Source organism: Gekko japonicus, unplaced genomic scaffold (assembly GCF_001447785.1).
Source record: "Gekko japonicus isolate JY-2015 unplaced genomic scaffold, Gekko_japonicus_V1.1 scaffold4125, whole genome shotgun sequence".
NCBI classification, from domain to species: domain Eukaryota; kingdom Metazoa; phylum Chordata; class Lepidosauria; order Squamata; family Gekkonidae; genus Gekko; species Gekko japonicus.
Window position 1 is genome coordinate 74494 of NW_015172674.1, and position 12470 is coordinate 86963.

The 12470-nt window shown below is 57.5% G+C and overlaps 2 protein-coding genes across 2 annotated transcripts in view; one reads left to right on the forward strand and one right to left on the reverse strand.

The window, feature by feature from the left end:
* The window catches only part of FAM160A2 (family with sequence similarity 160 member A2), a 34462-nt gene extending 33323 nt beyond the window's left edge, over nt 1-1139 (forward strand). The window contains exon 17 of the mRNA XM_015421756.1: nt 1038-1139. Coding sequence (XP_015277242.1) covers nt 1038-1139 — 102 coding nt within the window. The remainder of the gene's footprint in view (nt 1-1037) is intronic.
* Nucleotides 1140-4607: 3468 nt separating this feature from the next.
* On the reverse strand, nt 4608-10242 carry LOC107119292 (chromosome unknown open reading frame, human C11orf42; the record flags this gene model as incomplete). Its single annotated transcript, XM_015421757.1, has 2 exons — nt 10174-10242; nt 4608-5186 (listed from the first exon to the last, which is right to left on the reverse strand). Coding segments are annotated over exons 1-2 (648 nt in total), but the record flags the coding sequence as incomplete, so codon positions are not given.
* Between the last annotated feature and the right edge of the window lie 2228 nt (nt 10243-12470).

A 12470-nucleotide genomic window follows, 5' to 3' on the forward strand; every position in this document is an offset into this window, starting at 1 on the left:
CTATCAGTCGAGGGTGATCCAACGCCCAGCCTGATACGGCCTCCAGCAGGGACGGCAGACTATTGGCCGGTGCATTAGGCGGTCGGTACACCAGCCAAATCGCCAAACTCTCTTCGGCCCCCAGCAGCACGCCGACACATTCAATGCCCGCGATCTCCACGGTCGGGAGTGCCCTGAAGGAGTAAGCCTCCCGAACGAGAATAGCCACCCCTCCCCCCGCCCCCGATTCCATGATTGGTGAAGGACCGAGTAACCCAGGGAGGCCAGCTGTGTGAGAGCCAGAGTCTCACCTTCTCTCACCCAGGTCTCGGTCACACACACCAGGTCCACTTGATGGTCCGTCACATAATCCCTTAAGGTAGTGACTTTGTTGTTGATGGACCTGGCGTTACACAACACCAATGACCGAGGGGGGTCAATCCTAGCCCCACTGCCAGCCACCCTCGGGATGGGCCGTAGGCTGGAAGGACACCGAGCTCTCTTGTTTCTCAGTGGCCTTCCATTAACACTCTGCCTAGGCCCACCGCTAAACTTTTCCCCTCCCCAAGAGCACCGGAATCCGCTGTTCAGACATGCGGAGCGGACTGTAGCAGACCTTGTTGAAACTTATAATATGCAAAAATGCAGGTATTTATTAGGAAGACAGTTAAAAATGTATAAGGGCCCAGTGAAGGCCTCGTAAAAAAGGGGGCCTAGGCACCAGGGGCCCAAGGCACACGACCGGATGTGTTTCCGCCCCATTGGGGCCGGTCTTCAGAGGTCAAACAAACGTTGAGGTCCACGTAACTTGAATACATATGACAATAAGATAATCAGTACGGGAATACTGGACCAAGGAAAGGAAGGTGAAGCAGCAGGATCTAAAGACACAAGACAGAGATGTCCGCGAGGCCTCTAAAGAGGAGAGTGCCGAATGCACCGTTGTGGAGTTAGAACATCTTCCAATTTGGGTCCAAAAAGCATCTGTGTGGCTCTCTTAAGTCAGAGCTGGAGTGTCCTCAAGCAAATGGTAGTTTGTCTTTGTCTGGTGTCCACAGACCTTGCCGTTTAAACTTTTCTTGGCCCAGTATTCACTTATTGGCTATCTTAGTGTCATATGTATTATTGTCACGTGCACCTCCACATTCTTTGACCTCTGAAGAAGGCCCCAAGAGGGCGGGAACGCGTCAGGCCACGTGTGCCTTGGGCCCCTGGTGTCTAGGGCACCTTTACTTTTCTTACGAGGCCTTCGCTGGGCCCTTATACATTTTTAACTGTCTTTCTAATAAATACCTGTATTTCTGTATCTTATAAGTTTCAACTAGGTCTTTATTTTATTTATGATTTCAGTCTGTATCCGGCCTAGCCACAGGACTGGCTCAAGGTTTTTACTACTGGCCCCTTTATTAGACCTTTTCCCTGCTGATGCCAGTTCGGCCAGGTTCTGTGGCTGAGCAGGGGAGCCCGTGCCCTCTGGGGGGCCTGAGGGTGGCCTCCGTGGCCAAGGCACATCACCTGCGCCCACGCTCCTTTCGGCTGGAGAGGTGCCCCCCCCCCAATCCTAGGCCTTCCTTTCTGCCCTCCAAGCGTCTGTCCTGCCCCTGAGCTGCAGTTTCAGGCCAGGGCAGTGGGGGAGACACACAGGATGGCAGCCGGTGGGTCCGTGCCCAGTGGTTCCCCTCCCCTCCCCATGAGGCTCTGGGGATGGTCTGCAAAAAAGCCTTTATTGTTGCTGGGGGGCGCCCCCGGGGGTGGGGTGGGGCTCACTCTTCTATGTCGCTCTCGGCCAGGAGGGGCAGGGCCATGGAGTGCCTGTCCGGGTCTCCCAGGCTCGTGGTGGAGGCCCCCAGCCTGGGCCGCTGCCGCTTGAAGGGCCACTTCCCTGTGGGGGGAGAGAGAGAGAGAGAGATGGGAGAGGGGCTGTCGGGGGCTGCAGCTCTCCGGGGCCTCTGGCAGGGACCCTCTCCCGCCCCCGCGCAAGCCAGGAGGCTCCAGTCCGGCCCAGACGGGCGAGCCCCGAGTTCAAATCGCCTCCTCCTCAGGGCCAGAAGGGGCCCTGCCCCTGGGCACGTGAGGCTCCTCTCCCCATCGGGCTGGTTGAACTGGGACCAGGCTGGGGGTGGCGGGCCTTCCCCTTCCTGCGGAGCGGACTGTAGCAGCTCCAGCCAGGGCGAAGAGGAGAGGCTCTTTCCCGGGGGGGGGGAGGAGGAGGAAGAGGAGGCCAACCCCTCCCTGGGCCTGGTGGCTCCTCCTGACTCTGCCTGATTCTGTGGAATCTAGATGGGGGGGGCAGCGTGCCCCTTCCTTGAAAAGCCTTTGGCTGCCCTGCTTGGGCCTGTTCCCGGGGAGGGCGGGTGTGGGTTTGCTCGCAGGGAGTTGGCACAGCTTTGGGGTGAACCAGAGAGATAGATCACGGGATGGAAGCCAACGACCGACCGTGATGTATCGTGCCAAAACAGCACCAACTTGTAAATTCTTTTTTCCGGGGGTCATTTCGTAGAAAAAAGAGGTGCAGGAGCTCATTAGCATAACTCATTTGCATATGCCACACCCCCTGACCTCACCGGAAGTGTGTCAGAAGGCAACGCCCACCGCTGAGGCTCCACTGGACTGTTTTGGATTGCTAGCTGTTTTTTTTTGGGGGGGGGGAACGTGCAGATCTGTCCTTGCAGAGGAGGGAGAGCTTCTACCTGAATAAGACTTGGTGCCACTGGACTGTTTTGGGCCGGGGTAGCTTACCTGGCTGCTTCTTGCTCCAACTGAGGGCTGCTGGGAGCAGGGGGTGGGGCTTGTTGCATGTGCCTGCCCCCTGGGCTCTTTACTGCCGGAGCTCCGCTCCTGTGCACTCCTGCAGGAAATGACCTCGGGTTCTCCTCATTGCACAGTGGCCCCAGACCTATGTTGCACTTTCCAACCATGATTAGTGCCCATGGAGCAGGGCACAGGCAAAGGGGCATTGCGGCTGAGGGTGTCCTCCTCCTCCTCCTCCTGCAGGAAATGACCCCTGCTTTCTTCCGTGTTCAGTTTACTGGAAGCCATTCAAACGCCATCCACACCAACATTCACGTGACTAGGAGAGACGACCAGAGTGTTTGCCAAATATTTCAATGCTACCCATGTTGACAAAGGTTGTCGACATGAAACGAGACGGTCATATGCATGGTCCGTTGGTGTTGAGGGCGTTTGAATTGCTTCCAGTAAACTGAATCCTGGAAAAAGAATTTTCAAGTTGGTGAAGAACCCATGTATTTATTTATTTTGGCACGCTACATCACGGTCGTCGGCTTCCTTCCAACAGCTTTGGGGTGGGCTGGGAGCAGGGAAGGCCAGAATAGTTGGGCTGGAGCCCTCAGGGCAGAATCCGAGAATCACGGAGTCCGAAGGGGCCTCCGTGGTCCTCTAGTCCAACCCCCTGCACAGTGGAGGAAATACCTCCCCCCCCCCGTGGCTGCTGTTCCATACCCAGGAGATGGGGGCCCGGGGGGGGGGTTGGGGGGTGAGCCACAGAGCCCCTCTCCGGCTGTGCTGTCGGGACCAAGCAAGATGTCCTGCCCCTCCAGCCGGGGAAACAAACACCACGATGGGACCCGTGTCCCCTCTAAGCTGAGTGAGTGTGAGCCAGCTCACCGTTTTTTAGCCTCCAACTCACAGATCTTTGCCTCCGCCCAGGAAGGGGTGGGGCTCCAGCGCGAGCGAATCGGTGCAGCAGCCCAATCGCTCCCTCACAACTTCAATGCCGGGAGCCCACAAAGGAGAACTTTTGCACACAGGACTCCGCAGCTTAGAGGGAGCATTGGACGGGACGCTGCTGCTGCTGCTGCTGGGAGGTTGATTCCCGCACCAAGCAACCGAGGGCAGACAAGGCAGGCCCTGCCGGCAACAGCCAGCCTCTCCCCTTCCCGTCTGGGGGGCCTGAGGGTGGCCCTCTGCCTGCTCCCCCCCCTGTGGGGCGGGGTCTGGGCCGCCGCTCTGGCCTCTCCTTTCCCCTGGGAAGCCCGACCAGCAGCCTGCCTCTCTCTGTCGCCGGCAGGGCGCTCAGCCAGCCCTCGAGCCTCTGTGGCGAGCAAGGGACGTGTGCGTGTGCAGGGGGCAGGGCGTCGGGGAGGGCCTGCTGACCCCCCGGGATGTTGCGGCTCATCTCCAGGCGCCGAGAGGGTCTGCTCCAATGTTCCCTCTAAGCTGTGGAGTCCTGTGAGCAAAGATTCTACCTTGCGAGCATCATGGCATTAAAGTGGTGAGCAGCCAGTTTGGCTGCTGCCTACATTGGTTTGCTCTGGAGCCCTCCTTCCTGAGCTGAGACCAAAATCTGTGAGCCGGAGGCTAAAAAATGGTGAGCTAGCTCACACTCACTCAGCTTAGAGGGAACACTGGTCTGCTCCCCCCAGAGAAAACGGCCGCTTTGGCGGGTGGGCTCTGCAGCACGACGCCCTGCCCTGCGGTCCCTCCCCCAGGTCCCAACCCACCCCCCACCCCCCACTTCCGGCCGCTCCGGCCTTCTCACCTGCCAGGGTGCGGGAGGGCCTGCCCAGGGGCCTCCAGCGCTTGCGCCCGCCGGCGCCCTCTTTGGGCAGGGGCGGCAGCAGGGGCAGGGCGGGGGCGGGGGCCTCCAGCATGGCCATCCTCACCCAGGCGGCCCTGGCGGGCAGGCTGTGGCCCATGGGCTTCTGGGAGCCCAGCACCCCCTTGCTGCTGAGGGCGAACTTGAGGCAGGAGAAGGCCACGGGCAGGGGCTGCTCCAGCTGCAGGGCGCGGTGCTCGGCCCCCTGGGCCACGGCCAGGCCGAGGCTGCCGCAGTAGAAGACCTCGTAGATGATGTAGAGGCTGCTCTGGCCGCGCAGCCAGGGCAGGTCCGGCCGCAGGGCCACCGCCCCGGGCCGCAGGACCAGGAAGGCCACCTTCTTGTGGACGCCGGCCAGGGTCAGGTGGATGTGCCGCAGGGCCCCGTCCACCAGCCGCGTCTCCTCGTAGCGCGACTCGCCCCGCACCCGGGCGTTGTACTCGCGGGTGCAGTGGGTCAGCTCCCGGGCGGCCGTGGCCCCGTGCAGCAGGTTCTCCAGGGGCCCGACGGGCACCAGGCAGCGCGGCCGGCGCAGGAGGCTCTGCCCCAGCTGGGGCTTCTTGATGAGGACGGTCAGCAGGTCGTAGGAGGCGGCGTCTTCCAGGAAGGGGACGGGCACCACCGTCGGCCCGAAGCGCTCCTCGATCACCTGCCGCGAGAGAGGGGAGGCCGTGGGGGCACCTTCGGCTTGCACGACTGGGCCTGTCTGTGCACGTGACGACAGTGGGCGCGCCAAGAAGCAGCCTGTCCCTGGAAAACCCCGTGGTGCGCTATTGGCCGAACTGCCCTGATGTCACCGAATGGCTGCAGCCACAGTGACCCAGGCTGGGGGGGGGAAGGGGGGGGGGAGACTTAAAGGGGGGGAGGGGAGGGGGAGCCCCGTCAGGATGGTGGTGCTTGTCTCACCCCACGGAGGGAAGAGAGCGGTGGGATGGGCCTCAAACCTCTCCTCGGACCAGGCCGGAGCGCAGCGGATCTGCCCTTGCACAATGGGGCTAGTTCTTGTGAGGGATGGGTGGTGGTTTTTTAAAAGCCATTTTGGTGTCATGGTTAAGGGTGCGGACTCTAATCTGGGAGAACGGGGTTTGATTCCCCACTCCTCCACTTCCACCTGCTGGATGACCTTGGGCAGGCCATAGTTCTGACAAGAGCTGTCCTTGAAAAAGAGCCGTTTCTGTCAAGGGCTCTCTCAGCCCCGCCTCCCTCACAGGGTGTCTGTCTGTTGTGGGGAGGGGAAGGGAAAGGAGTTTGCAAGCCCCTCTGAGACTCCCTTGGGTAGTGAAGGGCGGGGGATACATCCAATCTCTTCTTCTTCTAATCTGGGAGAACGGGGTTTGATTCCCCACTCCTCCTCCACTTGCACCTGGCTGGATGACCTTGGGCAAGCCGTAGTTCTGGCATTTCTGTCAAGAGCTCTCTCAGCCCCACCCGCCTCCCAGGGTGTCTGTTGTGGGGAGGGGGAGGGAAAGGAGTTTGTGAGCCGCTCTGGGACTCCTGGGTAGTGAAGGGCAAGGGGTATAAATCCAATCTCCTCCTCCTCTTCTAAGCGCAGAGCTTAGAATTAAAGTCTACCCAAAGACTATTTCCCTTGGGAAGCCGAAATGGCCTTGGGGCAAGGGATGCTCTGTCTTCTTGGTGCTTGGGGGGGGGGCAACAGTGGGAGGACTTCTGGTGTCCTGGCCCCACTGCTGGACCTCCTGGTGGCCCCTGGTGTCTTTGGCCACTGTGTGACACAGAGTGTTGGATGCTGGCTTCTCTTTATGTTCCCGTGAGCTTCCCTTCATCGGGGCCTTGTCTGTTCTCCAGGCAGAGGTGCAATGTAAGGTCGAGGGCGGGGGGAGAGAAAGGGAGCCCCGTGCCTCTGGCTCCCAGGCCTCTCTGTCCCCGCCCCCCCCGGGGGGGGGGGCTCGGGCTCGGCCTGCCCGGCCTAGCGTTCAGCCAGAGGCTGGCCCACAGCCCTGAAGAGTGACTCTTCGCTTGCCTCCTTCTGGAGGGACCAGGCCGGGGCTTGCCTTGGAGGCACGCCCAGGCTGGCACTCCAGACAACGAGGAGGGGAGCCCCGCTGCCTCTGTGAGCCAGTCAGGGCCGAGGAAAGCGGGAGGAAGAGAACCGCCAGCTGGCTGGGAATCAGCAGGAGGACCGTCATAAGAACAGAAGGGGAGCCATGCTGGATCAGGCGCCAGTGGCCCACCCAGTCCCAACACTCTGTGTCACACAGGGGCCAAAACCCAGGGGCCCTCAGGAGGTCTACCGGCGGGGCCATGACTCCAGAAGCCCCCCAAGCACTAAGAATACAGAACACCCCTTGCCCCAGGCAGAGTGTTCCACCTGTACCTTGTGGCCTCTGCTCCAGATGTTTATCCCATTCGCTATTGAAGCGGTCTATGCCCATATCCGCCACTGCTTTCTGTGGCAGTGAATTCCCTGGGTTAATTACTCTTTGAGTGAAGAAGGACTTTCTCTGAGCTGTTCTAAGTCTACTGCTCATTAATTTCATGGAGTGCCCCACAAGGAGTTCTTGTATTGTGGGGAAGGGAGAACAGGACTTCCTTCTCTACCTTCTTTATATTGTCCTGGTTTTCCAGCCTGTTGGGAATAGATCTAAGTTATTTATCTGATTAAACAATGTGACCAATATGGGGATCCACCACCTAGGAAAGGGTTTTTTTAAATTAAATCGGGAGGTATTAAATCCTCCCCAGGTGATTTTTCGGAGGCTAAAGTTGAAATAAGAGTTTCAACTTCAGGCTCCGTCACCGAAGGCCATTCTGGTAACAGTTCCCTTTCTGTAAGAGCAGCTCTTGCCTCTATTCCAGCTGACTTCCAATGTAAGAGTGGTGGCTTCATAAACTTTAGTGGAGTCCTCAAACCAGTGTGAGCCTTAAGGCAATGCCCACCATTGTCCTCTTCCCCACAGAGGGTCCAAGCAGTGTAAAGCGAATAATCTCATTTCTTGTTTTATTTCTTTAGAAGGAAGTTTGCTAATGACAAAAGAAATCCCTGCACTTTGAGCTCCAGCTCAGATTTGCATCGGGGATGCAGCTAAGCTTCTTCTCTTTTCTATATTCCTTGCCGCCCCCCCCCAACTACTTTATCAAGAGAGTGGGGGGGGGCAATTCTGTTTTCTCCAGATGCAGTGTACCATAACAGGCTGTGATCAATCACATTAAAAGCTATAGCCAGGATAATAAAATTGTACCTGCCAGCTGCTTTATGTATAAGATCATGCCAAGCAAATTACAGAATGCTTATCAAGAGGCTACGCAGGATAGTCTAGGAGAAAAACTAATCTGTCATTCATAAAGCAGATTCATGGAGCTGTCTGTGTCGTTTACAGTTAAAGCGCTCCAGTGCCACTAGGTGAAATGGGCACAAGCCCTAAAATGCAACGAGGGTGGGCAACTGGCCCAGAAGCATTAAGCAGCTTTGAAAGGGGTGTGAATACATACATTCTTGCAGAAGAGGTCTGTCAATGGCTATGTAGCATGATAGCTAAATGAAACCTCCTTGTTCAGAGGCATTCTACCTCTGAATACCAAGTGCTGGGGAAGGGCAACAACCAAGGAAGCTTTTGACTTCATGCCCGGATAGTAGGCTTTGTGGAAACATCTGGTTGGTCACTTTGAAGAGCAGGGATATGGTCTAGGAGGACCTTTTGGTCTCCACCATAAGAGTTTTTCGTATGTTCTTGTTTTTAGGGCTGGCTGATGCAGCCAAAAGGTGGCTACTAAACTTAATATTTTATTCATGTGCAGTTTTATGGTATAATTTTTCTTTTTTCTTTGGTAAACAAAAGTTTTATTATTTTCCAATCGTAGGTATTCAACATTTATCCATTAAAACTTTAAAAGGAAAAGTACATAAACGATTACTTACCTGGAAGCCACTGTCATGCCATCCCTGAGTCGCCGTTTCTCCCCATCTAAAGAGCCCTCGCCCCTTTCACCTTTCTTCATATAAAAGGGGTCCCATCCCCTTTATCATTCTACTTGCCCTTTTCTGCACCTTCTCCAATGCTATAATCCCCTTTTTGAGGTGTGACCAGAATTGTACACAGTATGCCAAGTGAGGCCGCACCAGCGATTTATACAGAGGCATTATGATACCGGATGATTTGTTTTCAGTCCCCTTCCTAATCATCCCCAGCATGGCATTTGCCTTTTTAAATTGCAGTTGCACATGGAGACAACATCTTCGGTGAGTTCTGTCTCCCACAGCTCCCTCTCCTGGTCAGTCTCTGCCAGTTTGGACCCCATCAATGTGCATTTATAGTTGGGGTTACTTTGCACTCGCCCACAATGAACCTCATTTGGCACCCTGACGTCCACCTGTCCGGCCTCAATAGATCCCTCTGGAGTGCCTCACAGCCCTGCCTGGTTCTCATGGCCCTGAACAACTTCGTGTCATCTGCAAACTTAGCCACTTCACTTTTGTTGTTGTTCAGTCGCACAGTCGAGTCCGACTCTTCGCAACCCCATGGACAAGATCACGCCAGGCCCTCCTGTTTTCCGCCGTTCTCTGAAGTTTGCTCAACTTCATGTTCGTTGCATCTGTGACACTGTCTAACCATCTCATCCTTCGCCGTCCCCGTCTTCTTTGACCTTCAGTCTTTCCCAGCATCCGGGTCTTCTTCTCCAGTGAGTGCTCCCTTCTCATTGGGTGGCCAAAGTATTTGTGCTTCAGTTTCATTATCTGGCCTTCCAGGGAACAGTCAGGGTTGATTTCTTTTAGGATTGACTGATTTGATCTTCTTGCAGTCCAAGAGTCTTCTCCAGCAGCATAGTTCAAAAGAATCTATTCTTCGGCGCTCGGCCTTCCTTACAGTCCAACTCTCGCAGCCATACATGACTACTGGGAATACCGTTGCTTTGACCATGCGGACTTTTATTGGCCACTTCACTGCTTACTCCCAGCTCCCAAGTCATGAAGAAGCAGGCGAAAAAAGCACCGGACCCGGTACCGAGCCCTGCAGTACCCCACTGCTTACCCCTGTCCACCGTGAGAACTGCCCATTTAAGCTCACTCTCTGTTTCCTGCAAAATAACCAGTTTGTAATCCACCGGAGGACTTGTCCTCTTATCCCATGGCTGTGGAGTTTGCTTCGGAGCCTTTGATGAGGACCTTTATCCAAAGCTTTCTGGAGGTCCAGGGAAACAACACCTATTGGGTCCCCCTTGCCCTCTGTGCTTGTTCACCCCCTCAATGAAGTCTCGTCTCTGGTCAACCTGACCAAACGCACCAGGCGCACAAGAGGAGAGAAACCTTTGCACACACCCACCCACCCCTGGCTAAATACAGCCCTTTGGGTCTGGCCTCCAAGCCCTGACCAGGCAGAAGGCAGCTTTGGCTGGCGCCGGGTCTCAGCCGCCAGCACTGTTCCCTGGCAGAATTGGGCCCACGCTCTTCCGCATCCCTTGTTCCCGGGATGCGTGCACCATTTCCCGGCTCCCTTTTTGCACAGAGCAGGTGGTGTGGCATTCTGGAGTCCAGGAGATGACTAAGCACCCCCTCCCTCCCTCCCTGAGAGCGGAGTGGCACTAAACTGGTTTTGTTCCTGGCGCCCCTCCCAGGGGTGGTGGGTCTGATGAAGGGTGTGTGGGTAGGTGGGTGGGGGGTTGATGGCACTGCCCCTCACCTTGTCCCTGATGAGCTCCCAGCTGGCATCAGCCTCCCCAAGCGCCAGGGTCTGGGTCCCACCGTCCATCTTGCGCACGGGTGGGTGGACAAGTCGAGTGGGGCCCGGGAGTGGGGAGGGCGGGAGGGCAGCCAAGCACTGGGGAGGGAGAGAGAGGGGGGCCTCCCCCAGACCCACGGGCCCAGGCTGTGATGTCACAAAGCCCTCCCCTGCCTCCATCACCCCAGAGGGACCAGCAGGTGGGGCAGTGGGGCGAGCCGGGCAGCCAGCCCGGGCAGCTCTGCCTCCTCCACGGGCTCCACGCCACCCCCGCCGCGGGAGGCCCTCTCTATGTGGTGGGAACCGGCGGCTGCAGGAGCTGGTGGTGGGCCCCCACCCCTGGGCGGCTGCTTCCCCTGCTGCGGGGCAAGGCCTACTTTGACGTTGCCGTGGGCACGGGTGGTCGCATGGCCCTGAGCAACTCCTCCGGGCGTTGCGTGGAGTTGTACAGTGCCAGGGGCCTTCTTCTGCACGCCGTGAGTGAGGGCTTCGGGAGCCCCCGGGGGCACTGCCTCAAGCCCCCGAGAGGAGTTCCTGGTGGCTGACATGCGCCTTGGGGTCGTGCACGTCCTGCTGGCCGGCTTGGGAATTTGCAAAGCACCCCGTTTGGCCCTGGTCGACGGCACTGAAATATTGGTAGAGGAACGAAGAAGAGGAGATTGAATTGATACCCCATGGCCCTTCACTACCCAAAGGAGTCTCAGAGCGACTCACAAACTCCTTTCCCTCCCCCTCCCCACAACAGACAGACACCCTGTGAGGTGGGTGGGGCCGAGAGAGCTTTGACAGAAACTGCTCTTTCTCAAGGACAGCTCTTGCCAGAACCACGGCTGAACTATGGCCCAAGGTCATCCAGCAGCTGCGAGTAGAAGAGTGGGGAATCGAACCCGGTTTTCCCAGATTAGAGTCCGCGCACTTCACCACGACACAGCTTGGAGGGGGGGCCCTTTCTTGTCACAACTGGGTTCCCCCCACCCCATGGCAACATGCAACCACCTCTCATCCTGCTGAGTGGGACCGTGGGGCCTCCTCTGCTGGGTCTCGGTCTCCTGTGGCACCTCCTCCTGATTCTTTTTAGTGGCGACGCGGAACACCGCCTGGGGACTCCGGCATGGAAGCAGGGCGTTCTCCCCCTGAATCGGGACCCCACAAGTCCCAGCTGGCTCCAGGGCTCTTCCAGAGTCCCTCTCAGCCCTCCTGTTGGGCATTTAGCACCTCCCCCCCGCCCCACCCCAGCCAAAGAAACCAATCTGGTGACATGAAGCCTCCTGCTATAGAACCAGACGGGGTCCATCAAGGCCAGCCTTGCCCACTCGGACTGGCAGCAGCTCTCTCTCTCTCCAGGGCCTCCGGCAGAGGAAGACTCTCACAGCACCTTTGGACTGGAGATGCCCCTGGGGACGGAACCGGGGACCTTCTGCGCGCCCGGCAGACACCCTCCTGCTAAGCCACGGCCCTGGCCCCACGGGTCTTCAGGGTCTCGGGCTGAGGCCTTTCACACCACCCGTGGCTTGGTCCCTGAACTGGGGATGTGGACCCGGGACCTTCTGCACGGCAGGCAGGTGCTCTGCCCGAGCCCCACGGCCCTTCCCGTTTCAGGACCAGCCTTTTAGCAAGCGGGCAGGCTCCTGAAGGGTCACGGCCAGGAACCAGTAGAGACAACCGGTGGCCAGTGTCCCCTCTCAACTGGGTTAGTGTGAGCCAGCTCACAGTTCTTTAGCCTCCGGCTCACACCTTTTCGTCTTAGCTCAGGAAGGAGGGCTCCAAGAGCAAACTAATTGATGCAGGAGCCAAAGTAATTCATGCAGTAGCCTCTAAGCTCAGTGAGTGTGAGCCAGCTCACAGTTCTTTAGCCTCCGGCTCACACATTTTTTGCCTTAACTCAGGAAGGAGGGCTCCAGAGCAAACTAATTGATGGACGAGCCAAAGTAATTTATGCAGTAGCCTCTAAACTGAGTGTGAGCTAGCTCACAGTTTTTAAGCCTCCGGCTCACACCTTTTTCTCTCAGCTCATTTATGCAATAGCCAAATCGCTCGCTCACCATTTTAAGGCCAGCAGCTCACAAAAGTAGGATTTTTGCTCACACGACTCCACCGCTGAGAGGGAGCATTAGTCAGGAGGCCCCCCTGGGACTGAGCGCAGGGCCCCAATCCCAGCCACAGTGATTGGGTGGAGGGAGGGAGTTCATCCCTGACAGGTGAGCCTGCACCGGGGTGGTGGTGGTGGTGGAGATGCTGGCTAGACACAAGGTGTCCCC